The sequence below is a fragment of the Mixophyes fleayi genome, chromosome 2, assembly GCF_038048845.1.
Source record: "Mixophyes fleayi isolate aMixFle1 chromosome 2, aMixFle1.hap1, whole genome shotgun sequence".
NCBI classification, from domain to species: domain Eukaryota; kingdom Metazoa; phylum Chordata; class Amphibia; order Anura; family Limnodynastidae; genus Mixophyes; species Mixophyes fleayi.
In genome coordinates, this window is record NC_134403.1 from 155,037,465 (window position 1) to 155,056,615 (window position 19,151).

The following is a 19,151-nucleotide window of genomic DNA, read 5'->3' on the forward strand; positions in this document are numbered from 1 at the left end:
TAGGGGTATACTTTGAAAATGTAGCCCCTATTATAACTCTTACCATTTATTACATAAAAGCAAGATCACCCGGCATTGCATGGGTCCGATTTATAATGTTTAGCAGTTATTATATATTAGCAACTTATTTGGTAAATAGACCAATAATGCTATTTAGAAAATAAGATTTGTTGCTTTGTAGTGATGTTGGGAGGCTTCCTTACAGCAGTCAAACAACTGTTTATAACCACAAATGATGTTTTCAATATTTGTCGCTGTGCTGCTTTCCATACTAAATAACTATGTAAGATTTGGCAGCATTACCTCGAGAGCTGTGAAAGATACTCGCCTACAAACAAACAAAGAAACAAACAAACTTCTTTATATATATATATATATACACAAGTTAACCCGTGCATGATACTCATGCATTCTAGTCAAATCAAGCTACTTAAGGTGTGTTCTTGTCATGCATTTGGGCCTAGCCCAGGCCTCCTCAGGGGAAGAGCGTTACTTCCCGATGCAAGCGCCCTTTTTTAACGGGGTTTTGTCCACATGTCACCACCTCATCATTTTTCTCCATCACCTCATCCTTCATCTTCATTGCCACATCCTTCATCAAGCTACTTAAGGTGTTAAAAACTCCCCACTGTCACCCCTGGCAACCACCAACCACTCCCAACTGTCACTTCTCCTTCAAGAAATATATAGGTCAGTGTATAACTCTGCCCAGAAGGTGGCGCTGCAGCTTGTTTTTTTTTCCACACACGCCACTAGGCATTTATATAGTAGATATATATATATATATATATATATATATATATATATATTCTCTGTAGTGGAATATGTATACCACCATGTCAAACACCTAACATTGTCAGATTTACATGGAGTAGCACAAACAGATTTTGGCAATTCTGTGTTAAAATCTGATGACGTCTACAGGGTGATACATGAAATGGAGCCTGCCATAGACAGCAAAAACGCCGTGGAGTGGCGGGTGGCTTTAACATACATTTGCAAATGTGTGCAACTAAGACTTTTGCATTTTTATCTACAGTAGAAATGGCAGATATGTTGCTGGCTATAGCAGTGTGCTGGGGGATCTCTCTGTGTGTTTGTTCCTTTTAGGATAACCCCACCTTTTCATGCACCTGCTATAGCCTATAGATTGATTTGAGAAACTTCCATTTCTTTATTAAACACCCAACTTTGTCAGATTTACACGGAGTAGCACAAACAGATTTTGGCACTACTGTGTTTAAATCTGATGACGTCTGCAGGGTGATACATGAACAGGAGCCTGCCATAGACAGAAGACACACTATGCATGACTGCTATATACACTCTACATACACGGCTTTTGTAATGATTTTTAGTAATCTGTAAGCTTTTGCTAGGATTTGGATTCAGTTTGACATTCACCCGAATCAGTGACTGAGGATTCAGGATCCTACAGAGCCGTAATATGTGGATTTGGTACATTTGCAATAAAAATACACTGATTTACTGACAATAAACTTTAGAGGGTTCAAATTACAATTTTCTACAGTTTTCGCCAAGTTGTTGTAGAGGGCCTATTTGTCAGTTTAAGATTATTTTCTAACATTGTGACTAACAATCATATATGTGTGTTTAGCAAAATGAAAAAGGCACATTTGGGTGTGGCTCACCAGCCAGCCCTTGCTAGATGTAAACCCCTATACCTGGGAGGTGAGTGCATCTGATTTTAACTGCATTTTAATGGTGTTTAAAGCATATAGGTCAGTGTAGGACCTGCATATGTTGAGGTGCCCTTGATGTTAGGATGCAGGCTTAAATGTTTTGATCAAAATATGAACTAATACCTCATGTTTTCATTTTGCTAAGCACACACAGCTATGCAGTGAAAAGAATAAGCACTGACAACTGTCTTTTTGTTTTGTACACATATATATATATATATATATATATATATATATATATAAATATATATATATATATATATGGGCATTTATATTGCCATGCAGCTGGTACCACATACAATATGGGATATACAGAGCGCGGGCTTATTGTCAAGCAGCTGGTACCATATATAATGTGGGATCTACCGAGCGCGGGCTTGTTTTTCTCTGGTTTTGTAACATTCATATATGACTTACACAGAGCTTCAATGCTGGCTATGGAGAGAGGTGATAAGCCCAGCATCTATGTGTACATCTCTAGGTGTCTGATATATAATATTTAATAGTGTGGTACATTCTTCTACAGTTTGTGACTGGTGTAATTACGATACCATTAACAATGAATTAAAAGTGCACTTACCCAATTTTTTATGGTTTTATGATTTATATAATGGAGTTATTAACAAATATATTTAGATTAACATTTGTACAGAAAGGTTTTCAGTCCATTCCATGACAGTACCTAAGGAGCAGATAAAGAACAATTTTTCTTGCTGTCTGTCCAAGTAAGACCTTCCCCTATATGTATGTGTTAAAAATATATGCCCACATCTAACTGGGCCACTACCCTTTACTTTCTGTACTACCTTCATTTACTGTGCTTTTTTAGTAGATATTTGTTTAGAGGTAAAGGAATGAGGTGGAAGCAGAAATCACCATAAGGATGATTCATGGCGCTCTCCCACAAAAATGTCTTGCCCCAAATAATTTAAAAACGTGCATATCCTCATTTACCGCCCTGCATATATTTTTATGACATTCTTAAAATGTTACTATAAATGTATTAACCTGTATAGAATATATCAAACCAATAATTGTAGTTATTTTTCTTATATTTAAATTGCATGGTCTATCTAACAAAAACAGTCCCCAGGAGTTACATTTTAAGAACACACAAGTGTAATTTTAGTGAGGTACTATTGATGAGTGTCATCATACTAATCCCCAATGATAAGTTATTTACCGAAGAGAGTGAGTCTAAATCTGTCTGACAGAAAAGAAATGATGGTTACCATAGCAACCAAAAGGATGACAAAAGCGGAGAAAAGGAAGTCAGGAAAACAACATGTACATTTTCCATTTTAGGAATTATAAGCACCTCTAAAGAAGAACAATTTTGCAACAGTTTATAATAAGACTTTATTGGAAGCTAAGCATTTAATATTAATCAATAGTTTTTCATGCATTTGTCATGACAAATTGTAGTTTATAGTTTGCAAGGAGAATTAAAACCGACCTTCAATCTCCAGCATAAGATTTATAAAAGTCTTAGTTAAATTTCAACTGTTGCTTTGGCAGGATTATTTAAAAACATGATTCAAATAGCACAAATGGGATCAGTGGGATCAGTTGTACACTTGCTGCTAATTGTGGTCAAAAACACTAATGCAAGCCTCAGTATAAATTACTATCTTGCATTAAAGACATTGTACACAACTGTACAAATATATATTATTCCACCGCAGTATAAAGGTACTTACTCCTGCTCTCTTCTATTTATGAAAGGCTTTATTGTGAAGCCCCATTCGGGTAACACTGTTGCTGAGTGTAGCTGTCTGTTATGGGTGATAACAGTGTTACCCCAATGATCGGATCTATTCAGGCTGCAAGTGAGCACTGTCGCATGCCACTGCATGGTTTGTTTACATCTATTCACAGACCTGGACAAAGCCCAAGTGTCAATTATCTATTGCAATGACATTTAAAGCAGCAATCCACCATGATCCTTGGTAAATAGGCTTCCCCATGGTTTACATGAGGAAGCTATCTCCAGAGGCTGCCAGCAAAGGGTATCACCAGCTATGCCAGGTGATAGCTTTTATCTGCTTCAGGGCCTGCTACAGGGAGAAGCCCTATTTACAGTAGAGCACCCATTTTTGCTGGATTTAGGACTCTTCAGCCAATGATAAATAGATCCCTTAGACCTTTTAAAGCATGCATTTTTCTTAGCTATCCTCCAACAAATCATTTTCTCTTTTTCAATAGCTTTCTATTGGGCAAACAGAAATGGCTGCAAGATACAGGTACAGTCAGTTTGCTACACAGACACATGCTTACAGCTCTCAGGATGTCTTGTGATGGCATAAGGGAGGAGGGTGTCGCAGTGCAGACAGAGCTCAGAGGGGCTTTTCAAAGCCTCCCTGCTCACTACTTCATGTGCCGTTTGACTGTGATTACCATGGTAGTCCAGAATCATAAATCATCAAAAAACAGAAGGGAAATGCCACCATTATTCTTATAGCCTTCCACAGTGATGTATGTTAAAAAAAAAATACATCTTTTTCATAGGATTGCTGCTTTAACTGCATAATCTGTAACACAGAATTAGAAGAATGTAGCAATTAAAAATCCTAAATCTTGTCTTCTGTGTTCATTTTTAACTTTTTACTTTAAAAGTTGATTCCAGCGCCTAGGGGAATGAGGGAAAACAATGTTGTTTACCAATAATGCATTTTCAAAGCTTTACATTTAGTGTAATAAAACTCAGCTAATGTAACTGATGTACTATCTAGTAGTGCATTGAACAGCACTTCATTTTGAAATTTATGGTATGCATAATGTACTATTTAATTTATATTGTTAATGTTGCAATTAATGGTGTGCATCCAAAGAAACAAATACTTTGCCCCTTACTCCAGGCAAAAGAAATGCTGAGTTTTAATTGTTTTAAAATATTTCTTATGAAAATGAGATTGTTTTAGATAGAAATACATTTTATATAGAATGTACGTCAGTGTTTCCCAAACCCAGTCCTCAGGGACCCCTAACAGTGCATATTATCTCTTAGCTGGAGCACAGGTGTAATCATTACTGACTGACACATTTTGAAAGATCCACAGGTTATTCTAATTATTTCACTTGTGACCTGGAAAACCTGCACTGTTAGGAGTCCCTGAGGACTAGGTTTGGGAAACACTGATGTACATGCAAGAACCATTGTGGGGGATGGGAAGGCAGTGATAACGTGTCATGTCATGTAAGCTTGTTTCATCTGAATGAGCTGAATTTACAGGCTATTCCACAGGGCCTGGTTAAAGGTTCAGGCCGTGCTAGGCTAATACACTCAAAAATGAACTTGTCCTTAATTTAAAATTGAGTCAAGTTTTGGAATGTTTTTCAATAAAGAACCCACTTGTTCACCTCTCTCCTTTGAGCATTTTCGAAACTCGTCTGCACTTGGCTTTTTAAGTGAGTCACAACAGTCTTTGTCGCTATTTAGTTTTCATTAAAATCAGAACTATATAGTGGAACGGAGGCATGAAAGTGCTTTACTGAAGGTGAAGGTGTGAAAGTGGAGAGGGGAAGGCTGTTGCACCTGCCACACTTCTTGTCTTTCCTACTTGTTTTTTCTCAAGTACCCGCACAAGGATGACTCATTGGGCCTGAAACATTAAGGAGAGCAAAGCAAAAAAAAGGAGAAAGATTTCTCCTGGACAAACCATGTTACAAGGGGTGCAAATTAGTTTACTATTTTGCGCATAAGTTAAATACTGGCTGTTTTTTTCATGTAGCACACAAATACTTGATAGCTTTATTTTTACACTGAAATTTAAAGTTGATCTATGACATGCCCTACCCCAACTATAAATCTGTCTCCACATTTTAAATTTACCTCCCTCTCCAATGCAACACGGTTTTGCCCAGGTGCAAAGTTACTCCTTTCTTATGCTTTGCTCTCCTTAATGACTCAGGCCCTTGATCTTCAGCCTTTAGAATGGGAATATGTCAAAATTAAAACATTACCACATTTTTCTTTAATTATTTTAGTTTTTAACTTTGGAGAACAACTATTCTCTTATATTTTAAAATTGATTTCAGTTTATGCCTCTGTCACAATTTTGCACCGCCAAAAATCTTGCGTCCCAGACTGTAGTCTAGTCAGCCTGTTGGATAATTAGACCCTGGTGCTCCAATAAAATTTAAATATATGGATTATGTGAGGACATTTAGGTAATAGAAACAAATACTGTATATTTTCTGTTTATTAGGTTCTAGAACAGAGGTGCTGGGTTTACTATACAGTTTTGCTTGCACTGGAAACTCACAAAAGTCACAATTTTGCCAGTGGGGCATCCTGGTATTTTGTTTGCGGTGTTTATTTTTGTTTGCTTGCCATACAGACATATTTCTACCATCCGGCAGACTGCGGAGGAAAGGATTTTTACTGCCCAACGGTGAAAAACTGATACATACACATGGAGTATTGACAGGGAGGACAGGCCGCCCTCATCTGTGTACCCCATAGAAGCTGTACCCCGTGCACCTAAGATAGTTATGTCCTGTATTTTGGGTGATACATTTTAGAGTAGGAGATCTGTTCTCATAGATCCCAGATCATCAAGAAAACAAATAAAAAAGTGAATGTGCCCATGGGTGTATTTTCCCTGCCCTACATTGTTTCGCCTAAATTGCAACTTGTAATTCCGAAAACTTTTGTATATATTTCCGAATTAAGGGCCAAAATGCTGTCACCATATAATGCATGTACCGAGCACAAGCAATGCAGATACGCCTGATGCAGCCTGTGTATTTATTCACTTGGCTTTTATCCTAGTATTGATATTTACACAAACTTTTCATGTTGAGCTAATGTCCCACACCCACAGTGAAAGCAATTATGCCCAATACTTTACTCTCAGTAAAAATACCATTAAATGCACAATCAAATGCCACAAAACTAATGAAAATGTTTTTGATATTTTCTAGCTGCTCTGTTAACATTATTAGCAAGAATGAATGTTATCTCTAGAAATGCATTTAGAAATTTGAAAATGTTATGCCAATAAATTTAAAAAAGATCAAGAAATGAGTGTATGAATTAATATTCTTGTCATTTTGTTTTAGATATTTAAACTGGTAGGAAACACATCACACCACATGATGCTCATATGCAATCCTGGCATGACCTTTTTTTTGCTTTAGACGGTTGAAATGATTGTTCTACATTCCATTACTTTCCATTAGATTGAGCCTGTTTACTATATACATCTACCAAGCCAATAGATCGACTGACTATCAGGGCATATTACCAGATTTGGCATTCTTTAAAAACATTTAAGGTTTAGAAAGTAATGTTAACTGTTATATATTAAGTATAGTTTAAATATTAGTATACTATAAATGTGAAAGATAAATCATCTAGAGGCAAATAAATGTATCAAGCTGTGTTTGAAAAGTGGAGATGTTGCCTATAGTAACCATTTAGATTCTAGCTATTATTTATTTAGTGCATTCTGCAAAATAACAGCTAGAATCTGATTGGTTGCTGTAGGCAACATCTCCATTTTTCAAACCCGCCAGAAACTTGCTGCTTGATACATCTATATAGCTTGTTATAGATAGTGAACTCTTTGCAAGTAAAGTACTGGATAAAGACCAGAATTTGGTTTCCAATTAACAGACAGAATAGAGAAGTCTGTAATAAGTACTACATACAGTCATGTAATATTGAAGGAAAAAACATGTTTTGGGCACATCAAAATACATTGTAAGCAAATTTAAATCACAATGACACAGGCTAGCAAAAGTGTTAGGCAAAGCAGTGAACACAAATCAATAGCAAGAGAAAACATCACTGGACCATTATAAGAATCGCGTAATCCACCAGATCTGAAGAACATTGCAATGCCGGTAAACATTTTAGCTTAGCATATAGAACTCCAGTCAAAAATGAATTTTAACTTTTGGGCACTATTTTACCTTAAAAAAAAAAATTAAAAAAAATCATAAGCTCCGTCACTGCCATGTCATCTGCCTGATATCATTGGGTTTGAACGTCACAACACATGTTTTTGCACTGTACAACTCAGATCCATGACATTGGCCAAGGATGTAGTGGTGGTAATGGGAATTTATACATGCCTGAATACCATGCATACTGTGAAGAGGCAAGGTTTCAGATAGGTATAATCTAATATAGAAGGTATCTATCCAGTTCTGCAAGCTAGGAAGGGATTTGTTGTTTGTAAAAGATATACTTTGGGTTTTATTTGGAACCATCTAGGAGTAAAGCCATCTAGAAGGTACAATTTTGTACCTTGACAAAACCATGTTGCACTGCGGGGTGTACATTTTTAAACATTTTCTGCCATTCAAAATCATATAAGATAATATAGACCATACTTCTTGATAAAATATCAAATATCTTGTTGTCTAGTTCAGGTTTTATTCCATGTTAACATTTTAGCAGACGATAGAGAAACACCTATCCATATAACACCCCTCACTATAAAATATATCGTCCTCCTTACTCAAATATTGACAATCATAAGCCAATCCTTTAAAAAAGTTAAGAGAACCTACACGAGGTCTAGGATGTTTCAGATGAGCTCCAGCACATCATAAGAGCGTGTGTATTGCTTACCTCCTCTTCAGAATTTAATTTCTACATATTACAGTTGTTGATCATGTTAGGCCTTTGTTATTAAACAAACGTGTCCCTAAAATGTTTAATCCTTGAACATTAAGTTCCGTATACTACCCTTGAATCAATGCTTCAACACATAATATTTAAATATAACTAAAGTAAAAAAAATTACTCTGTTTACATACAGGACCCTCCAAATGGATATAGGCCTAATCAGTTACATGTAGATTTTGTCTTCTTATATGTACTGAATCTACCAACCTATAAATATGTATGATTTAGACATTTCCAGTTCAATTTACTTTTTATGTTCCCTTCACTTAATATTTTGACATCTGTTATTTTCATGAAAACACTAATCTTATACCACAAATATATATATTAAAAAAGAAAAACTCTTGTATATCCCATGTAATTGATAGCTTAGCACAACCGTATAACTGTATTTTCTTAAATAAATAAGCCTATCAAAGGAAATATTACACGAGATCGGCTGAAGAGACATTAAAAAGTGTAGGTATGTGATTCTTCCATCTAACACTTATCATAACTTTTATGATGCAAGGAGTTGATGTCTTGAAGGCTAAGGGGGATAAATGAAGAGAATGCTTGTGCTGGCACCCAGCTTACTTTCTGATAATCTAGCTCATCCTTCTTGGCTGACACTAGACCAAGAATAACATTAAAGAGTAATAAACCCTTTTCAGCAAACCTCTTATTCCATGGTTCACTGCCCCGGGTCTAATCTATCAATCCATTTACAGCACATAAAAGGTAAGAAAGCCATTATAGGTCTGCTATGTGCCTTTGCAGGTGGTATGTGACACAAACTGAATCTATAGCTAAAGCTGTGTCACATTGTACACTTGGCATCGAAAGACGGAACTAAAAAGATTAAACACACTATGCTTTGAAAAAAAAAAAAAGAGTATATATTTTATTTTATATTTTTCTCTTTTTGTTTTATTACACTATATTTTATTATTGATACCTATTCACAGTTGAAAGTAGCATTTCTAACTAATACAAAGGGAAATAATATATATTTGTTTGGCACTGATATGGGCCGTATGTCTAATAGGCAACTACAAAACAACACATTGAAATAATAAGAGTTATAATTTTTTTTATAGTACATTTTTGCTCTTTCATCTAACATTTGTTGTTATTGCTGTAGGCCTTCAATCTCTCAGACTAAAAGCCTGGCCGTAGCAGGAGGCATTTCTAAGTATGTCGTTTGCAAGGTCAAGACTCAAAAGTCATTCCCTTCCCTGTCACAGTCAAATGAAAACTGAAATAATTCTGTAATCTGCATTACAAAAACTTGTCTTTTGTCATTTACTTATTCACACTGAAAATTAGAATATCTTTTGTACTGGCAAATATCATTTAAGCAACAATAATTACTTTTAAAGAGAGATAATATATACACAACAGCTGTGAGAAGCCATTCCCCTGAAGTAACGTAAACTTTCGGGGGTAATCAGGTTGCAATCGAGAGCCCAAAAACATTTGTTTTAATCAACATAAAACCTTTTTTTGTTTGCTTGTATTTTGAAGTAGATGACTTTTGGCTGCTTCAGTGGCATCACACTGTAAAGTATTCATGTATTCTAACCTACATTTTCAGTTTAGAGGATACATGATGTACTGTAAATTGCTACAGAAAACTGCCTTTTTTCCTGTACAGTTCTCAGAGAAGGTTTTCAGGTCAAACAAGGAAATAGCAATGTGCAAGTTTAATCACTTTCATTATAGCAAAAAGCAATTTACTGTACTACAAACTAAAGCTAAGTGTAAAGTTCATTTCTTCTTAAGCATTTATGAAGGAATTTACCATATGGGCCAATGCAATAAACTTAGAGCTTGTCTAGATATTTGTTAATTTTTTATTTACTGTATATTGTGTACTCTGAAAATAGTGCATACTTGTTAAAATATTTACTAAAAGATCATTGCGATAAAGGGTCAACTAAACTCATGGTAATCTAGGTGGCCCTTGACTGTCAATACGTTTTAAAATTATTGACATCCAAGCTTGGGTCAAATAATAAAGAGATAACACTTTTCAAGCTGAGGTTTAAAAACACCTGAATCAAGAACAACACCACAACGCACTAGTTTTATATGTATCAAGTGCTTGCGTTATATTTGTAGATATCATAGCTTTTCCAAGCCACACAAATACATTATTTAGTTGAAAAAGTTGTTAGCCAGGGCTCGTTCCAGAGTTTAAAAGTAATTACAGTACAATCATTAGTCAAGAAGATAAACCTTAGAAGCTGACATTAGAGAACTGCCAGTCCAGACAAGAAGCCATTCTGATTAATTTTTTAAGAGAAATAAAAGATAAATAAGACTGTTACTTTAACACCGATTGAATTGCCTACAGCAAGTGAAATATACCTGTTTACCAGAAATAACCTACAAGATATCGCTTCACATCTTTAAAACAACAATCAATTCAGGGAAACTGGTTTCAATTCATGGTTAATGGAGATGTCCTAATCCACATGTTGCATTACTGCCCTCATTTAAATGTAAAAGTTCTTATTGCTGGGGAACAATTTCTTTACCTTTAGAATAAGTGCTTGGAAAAAGTTGGTAATGATTAGATCACTGTTTCCCACACTCATCTCTTGCACAACAAATTTACTCTACCAACCTTTATCCAGCGCTGATTAGCCTCTTTGAGGCCACTTTCGATTTTTCTTTTTTCTTCCGGAGCTATTGTGGTACTTCCTAATGCTGTCCCTCCAGTTTCATTTAATTTTTTTAAGAATTCCTTGCGCGGTAGAAGCTCTTCTTCTCGAAACTGTAAAAAATAAAACACATTTATTAAATATACTGGACGGCATGTAGATTTCTTGGCAGAGGTGGATCTAACGATTCTGCTTCCTTAAGTATGGACTAGCTAATCAATTTTATTAGTACTATAGTAACTATACAAGATACATGGTAATATATTGACGGCAATAACATACTGTATTTAGACTAAGGCAGAAAGAAAGTGTACATCTTATAAATTGATTTCCAATATTTATTTTGAATTCTGCTGCGAGCGGCAGTGGTCTTATAATAGCCCTGGTCCTGATTACTGTGCTAAAACAAATTATTGAATTGTCTTCAGGTACATTTTTTAAGAGAAAGCTGAGAGTGGATTTTCATCAGGATCCCTTTGGATTAGGATTTACCCAGCTGGGTTATAGGTGCTATACTGTTGAGGTAAGCATAAGATGATAACCTGGATGAATGGTAAGACCAATTGGTTGATGACCATATCTAGGGCCTGATTCATTAAGGATCTTAACTTAAGAAACTTCTTATTTAAGTCTCCTCGACAAAACCATGTTACAATGCAAGGGGTGCAAATTAGTATTCTGTTTTGCACATAAGTTAAATACTGACTGTTTTTTCATGTAGCACACTAATATCAACTTTAAATTTCAGTGTACATATAAGCTATCAAGTATTTGTGTGATACATGAAAAAACAGTCAGTATTTAACTTATGTGCAAAACAGAATACTAATTTGCACCCCTTGCATTGTAACATGGTTTTGTCCAGGAGAATGAAATAAGAAGTTTCTCAAGTTAAGATCCTTAATGAATCAGGCCCCTGATGTGTATGCAGTCATTATTTGACACTGCCTAGTACGCTCTGGTCCAAACAACCTGACCTCTCAGTTTCGGTCACCCACGTTTGACCACATCTCACAGTCATCAAGTCACTTGGTTGTTGGGACAAGCAGCAAGATCTACCAATGTATGGGGGTCTGTGAAGCTGCGCGTATAATAGGACTATACTTTTCTGTAAAGTGAAGCGTTTATGTCTAAAAAATAGCAAACTAACGAACATTTAAAAATTACACCTGCCATTATCAAATTAAATTTTATTGCCTAGCATTATCTAAAATAATCAATGCACTGACCTGCATTATACAGTATTCATATAAAATACTCACAACAGAATACTTAACAAATGTACTCAAAACATAAAAAACATGGCATAAATTACCTTTACTTGTTCCAGTAATTCATTTAGTTGGAGCTCATTTCCTTGTTCTGCTGGAGTACTAGCAATTTTCTCTGCATCTTCAAGCCAAAGTCGGAATTTACTTAAGTCTTCTTGTAGTCCATATAACTTATTCTTTTCCTCTTCTAGTCTATAAAATATAACCGGAACTCTATTTAGCGCACTGTATATCCTATGGCGGTACAAGCTAAGGCAGTACTTTTCAAGGGCCAATAGAGAAATGTATGAACATTACCTTTCTTCAAACTGTTGCTAGTTACCCTGTGCCAGAGGCCAATTAATTGAGACAAAAATATTTGACTCAAGAGAATTATTGTAGTTATAGCAGCCCATGAGAGTGGTGTGAGGCCAACTGCATAGTAAAACCAAAGGAGGAGAGGAACCATATGTCCTAAAGCCAGTGTGCATATATGATTTATAAATTATTCAAGCACCATTTGGACCTTCTGGAGAATAAACAAAATATAGTTTAGGTAACTGTCAGACTGGTAATTGTAAACCGGGTGTTATAGAGTGTTGGGCTAGAAAGATGTCAGGGTCATTCTTAACTTGAAGTGCTGATTGCAGAAGGCAATTTTGCTATGGTATCGTGATTGTAAGTTACAACTGTTACTCACATGTATGGAGTAAGGGGGGAGAATGGTTGAGTAAATACTAATTTCTGAGATCAAGACTTCTGACGTAAAAAGAAAAAATAATGAGCAGACTTTAATGAAAGCAGTAGGAACATTCTTTTTCCAAAACGGTATAAATTGTAAAGGAAAAGTAATAGACAAGCTGTCAATATTATGGGCTCATGTAAGTATAAGTCAAATGTAAATAGGTGTCTATAAACATATACATATAATAGTTTACACAATAAATTTAATTTTAAAGGCACTAGTGAGTTATGTGAGGATGACAGAACAACTTTCAGTTTTTAAATATTAAAATACTATCTAAAAATTACTTTTTTTTAAACACACACATAAAGTAGAAAGTAACTCATGTTGATATGTAGTACTATGGTTTACTGCCCTGCTGGTGCATCCACTGTTATCCCTGTACTTAAAATGAAAGGCCTTATTATTGCCATATTGTACCCTTTACATGGCAAGCACTAGTTTTACAATATAGATTCCCCCACTAAGGAAACAAAATGTATACAAATACTTATGCTTCATGTGGTGCTTTAATATTACGGTATTAAGACCATTCATCCTGTCTCATACATGACAGTTTATTTTTTAACATATTCCTTATTTCCCTTTTACATCGGTCTAATGTAAATGCTAAAAGATTCAAATTTAAAAATATTCTTTTTATATGATTTTACCTAGTGTTTATGATGGTACTTGTTAGCAGGACACATATGTCACAACAGAACCATTTAATGCAATAATTTCTTAAATATTTCCAAATTGTTAAAGTATCACAAGTGTGTAGATGACAATAGATCCTATACATTATATAAATGTGTGAGGGATATATCACATCTCTGGGGAGGGGGGGTTGAGTGTGACACAAGGAGCTGGCATAGAGTTATATAACACAACCTCCTGAGATTGCTCACATACGGCATAGGTAAATAATATAACACTATGGGGGGGTATTTTATAAGGCCCTGTAAAGTACATTTTGTGTACAAAGTATCTTTTCTGTGTTGCTGAATAGTCCTAAAACGTCTTAAAGTGTTAAAAATAGAATCTTGTGAGCATATCCATTAGCATTTTGCCAAACTGCAGCTGTACTAAGCGGGATATGATTAACATATCTGGGCAATTCAGAAACAGTCGCTGAATATGTCATAGCGAGCATGTCACAATAAATTTTGATATTTAGTAAACTATTGCAGCTCCTTAAAATGATGTTGCTGAATTTTCTTAGCTGCTATGAGCACAGATGAACATGTTTACACTCATCTTTTGAATTTCTTTATTAAATAAGTCTGTGAGGTCTATTTATTAAATATGCGCATTGACCATCATTATGCTGAAAATCACAGTGATATATAATGAAGCACCGCTGTAATTTATCATGCTGGGACTGCTCTGGGAGCCCTGATGAAGTCCACCCTCCAGCACAACAATAATTTGCTATTCACCGGCAGCGTGATGCTGCTGGTGAATAGAGGAAGAGCTATAAGCATATGCACAGCACTTAAATGGGTGAGGGATTCAGCACAGCCAGAGAGGCTTCAGCTGGACTCCACTGATAATGACAGGTAAGCCATCCTGAGCGTAATAGGTGTGGCAAAGCCTTTGAAGGCACAATGGTTTGGACACTGGCAAATGGAAAAATTTAAGCGTGGGGATAGTTACCATTACAGGATACAAGGGTACTGGGGTTAACTTTTTGTCTGGCTGGAGACATCATTTTTTTAAAACGGCAATTTTAATAAAGACAAAACCCCATGGGCTTTGTCTTTAATAAAATTGCCATTTAAAAAAAATGACGACAAAACACAGAGAATCGGCGCTTAGTAAATACACCCCTTTGTCTTGTGTGCTATTGTTGTTACATTAGATGTTAGAGGTTAAAACATAAATTGGTAAGTGAAACTCAAAGTCACGCTTCCGCCCAGTGCAACCTATCATTGGACCAGGGAACAAAGCCATATTGGTGCTATAATATTATGTACAATGTGTCTGTTCATGACACACTTAGCACCCATGTAGGAACATAGAGGTATGAGACAACGCAGACCAAAATTAGATGATTAACACCCGCTCACACAATAATAAATAAGCATGAGTGCACATGTGCTTAGCGAGGTTATTAATATTATTATACACCTCTGACATAAATATAAAAGCTCACAAAAACGTAAAAACAACAAACAATTTATCAACAGTACATATCTATCCAATATCCTGTTGTGGGGAAGTATGCTTTGTGATTAGCTGCATATTGCAAAAATATTATTTTCTGCTAGTATAGTATGTACAAAATACTTTGTTATTTGTCTATGTAGCAAGTTGTTTTCGGTGGAAATATGTTGGATAACCTTGCAGTTTAGATTAAATTCATCCATGGCTACACATTTTATGTAAAATAATCGTATGTCTTTTTTAAACATGCTTTATGGTATTTAGGAAGATCACCCTTCCCATTGAAATGTGCAGTATACACTCTGGTGGCAATTATCCCATACTGCCACACAGCAACTAAGATTTGATGCTACTTAAAATTATAGTATAGAAAAATAAAGCTTTTATTCTCAGGTATCCACTGATGTTCTGCAGATGAATGAATGTGTTAAATCTAAATAGGCACATTACAATCTGTGATTTGTAATTAACTTATTTTTACATTTGCTTTTCTTAAACATGAATATAAAATAAAGAATTATTGTGACTTGGTACAGATGATTCTGCATATTTTATGTGTTAGTCACATGACAAAACTGAAAAGCACTTATGACTGACTGGCAATGATGTGAGAAACAAAAAGCTGTCTTCAGGTTGCAGAGGCTCAGGTACTGTAGTTGAAAAATAATAGGCATTTGAATGTCCTCAACACCTTACTTGCCATAAAATTATTCAATCATGAATCACTGAAGCTGAGCCTTTCCATTAATGCATCATTAAACTTCCTCTTGCTCTTCCAAACAGAACTCCTAAGTTTTAGTTTTCCTTAAATAATAATAAAAAAAAATCTTACCCACTGAGAATATGGAATTCATAGTTTCAGAATTCACTGCTTCTATGCCGGGATAATAGGATTGGAACCAGTCACTGAGATCCTAATCTCCATCAAGAACAACCATGCTTTTCATTACAGATATTTTTTTTTAACTAAACATTGTTGCACTAAGAAATGACTATTACATAGTTGAGCGATTCTGTTACTTTCTGTATCTTATTTTCACTGCTATTGTTTTACTAGGTTTAATCCACTGTAACGTACAATGCTATATGTTTCACTCCACAATATTTAAGCATTGCTGTAGAGTAAAATATTCTGATATGAAAAGGTTATCCTATGCTATAGCTTTAAGGTAGCCAAAGTGATATTTGAATGTTATTTTTTTTTAATTGCTAGTAAAATATATAGGACAAATACAATATTAAAATACATACTATACACATTTTTGCTTTTAAATTGAGACACACTATGGCAAAATTGTGATTTGTTTTAATTTAACAGGGATGAATTACCACTATTTAGAATATATTTGTAGCTCATTAACAGCTGTCAAAAAATTCATAGCCAAATCTCAGTAATAATGGCATTAAATCTGTTTGTCTTTTTTTCACCACTTTAAAAACCATCTTTAGAGACCTACTGCATAGTTAACAAGCTTACAGAAAGACACATGGTCAACTTATCAATTTTTTTAATTTTCCTATTCTAATTAACGATTGCTATTGCCACACTTCGCACTTTGTGTTTGGAGCTATTTACCATTTTCCAATAGGCAGGATAGCGTTGGAAAAAAATATCTGACCCAGCAAAGAAGTGTCCTCCCACTGTTATTTTTCGACAATTGCTGAATGCAGCAGCACAATATGCCCGCAAGTAAATACTGCACATGCACGGAGGGAGGGATCTGAAGAGATCCCTATACACTGTATCCAACGGGCATTAGAGATAAAATAAAACTAAATTAAATAAAGTTAAAAATAAAAAATGAAAATTTGTAAAACAAGAAATAATAAATATAAATGGTATATAGAATAGACAATAAAAATGAATCAATATTAAAAGTAAATAAAATATGAGAACATTAAACCAGTAAAAATAACAGGCAATATGTAACATAGCTCAAACTTGTTCAGGAGTCTTCCGTGGGATGTAAGGAGTGTTCCAGTCATGTTTTGCCACCGCTTTGGGCATTCATTTAATAATTTACCTTTTGCCTGTTCTTTTTTATTATTTTAGACTTTTAGCTTTCAGGAGGGAAGCATTGTTCAGAAAAAGAGAAGTATTAGAACAGGAGATTCACACTAAAAGCAGGATGGTTATTTTCTGGGAAATGTAAGGACAAACCACGTCACTGAAAATGTAGTGGATAGATAGTAGCAGTGGAATAGCCTCCCAGCAGAGACGGTAGAGGTGGAATTTAGACAAGCATGATATAAACATGCTATGCTAAGTTTTAAAAAAGGTAATGATATAGTAATATAGAAGTAAAATAGGGTCTGAGGTTAACAGGAATAAAAAATAGGCAGATATTCTCATACTGAGGGAATTATGCCAAAATGCCACAGTAACTAGCATAGCTATAAATGATTAGATTATCTGGCTAAACACCTAGCGGTTTTAGCGGGTTATTTCCCCTATACCTAATAGGATTAGAGTGTATCATATTGAAAACGCCATGCCAACAGACATAATGATTTAATGATATACTCTCCATGCATGCTACCCAGATAATTTTAGGACTAACTGCTAGTGATCCATATGCTATCTCTGTAACACATCCATATTGAGAGGGACCTGGTTTATAAGTGTTATTTCAACAGACACAATGATAAAGGGTACCCTTTGTGTATACCATTAGGTCACTTGGTTAAACACTCAATGGGCTCAGTTAATTAATAAACTCAGGCCTGATAGATTCAGAGTGTTTATATATATATAATGCCATGTTAATAGGCATACTAACTTGATGACACCTCACACGTATGTCAGCAGATAATGTTTAGCAGGCCTCTTCGAACCTGAATCTGTATAGCGCACATAAGTATATACTTTGTAATTGCCTTATATGAAGTGAATGCACTATAATAATGTATGATAAACACAGCACACTAATGAATAAGTGAAATTTCTGTGATAAAAAACAATAGTGGATACATTTTTCCTACTCTCTAATTAAATAAACTATTCATTGACCGGCTTCCCGGAAGGTTTTTTTTAATTACCTTTATCACTTTATTTCCATACTTTATTACTTTTCTTCTTTTATCAATTTGCCAACTTTTTTTGATACCTGGATGTATGCTTTTAATATTTTTTCAATAAATTTTGTTTTTAGACATATATAGAGAAGGGACTGGAGTGCCTCATTAACCAACTTCTGTCAGGTGACCTTTGTCACCATTTGCTATCTTTGAGTTACATTCTCTAGTTGGGAGAGCACCCCCTCATACTAAACCTCTTTATATTTTTTGAGGTAGAATTCATGAGAATGTCCTGGCCTTAGAGCGGAATGAAAACTTTCCTTTTCCATTTATTAAACCATCCACACAATAGAAAAATGAATGATAGACCATTACTTTAAAAGTAAAATGTTTCACAACATATTATAATTGTAAATACTGATAATACAATTCTTTGCTTCATACTCCTTCTCCTTACTCATCACTGTAGCTTATTTGTTAATGATTTATTATTCCTGCACTCTGCTGATGAACTCTGAGGGTCAAGCAGAACGCTGCATTTTATGTTACTTCAGCAGACACCACAAATGTAATTTTTTCACGTGCTGATCTTTGTGTGATTGTGACCCTCTATACATTTATGACTTTTCATAATATAGTCATCATGTTATAACTGCAGAGGTGTAAATCTTTCCTAGTAACAGACCTAGGGCTAGATTTACTAAGCTGCGGGTTTGAAAAAGTGGGGATGTTGCCTATAGCAACCAATCAGATACTAGCTTTCATTTATTTAGTGCTTTCTACAAAATGACAGCTAGAATCTGATTGGTTGCTATAGGCAACATCCCCACTTTTTCAAACCCGCAGCTTAGTAAATCTAGCCCCTAATGTGCTAGTACTCAGTCAATAGCAGTGCATTGGTGGAAATGCAAAAAATTTTTTGGAGTCTGCATTGTTCAAAAATTATTTTCGTCCCACATCATACACAAGTTTTTCTATGATTATTGTACAGAAAAGAAC

General features: G+C 35.1%; 1 protein-coding gene across 9 annotated transcripts in view; it reads right to left on the reverse strand.

Moving 5' to 3' along the window:
• DMD (dystrophin) overlaps nt 1-19,151 on the reverse strand; it is a 1,967,742-nt gene that overhangs the window by 697,718 nt on the left and 1,250,873 nt on the right. For all 9 annotated transcript variants that reach the window (XM_075200299.1, XM_075200300.1, XM_075200296.1 and 6 more), the window contains 2 exons: nt 12,307-12,454; nt 10,955-11,104 (listed from right to left, as the gene is read on the reverse strand). In XM_075200299.1, coding sequence (XP_075056400.1) covers nt 10,955-11,104; nt 12,307-12,454 — 298 coding nt within the window. The remainder of the gene's footprint in view (nt 1-10,954; nt 11,105-12,306; nt 12,455-19,151) is intronic.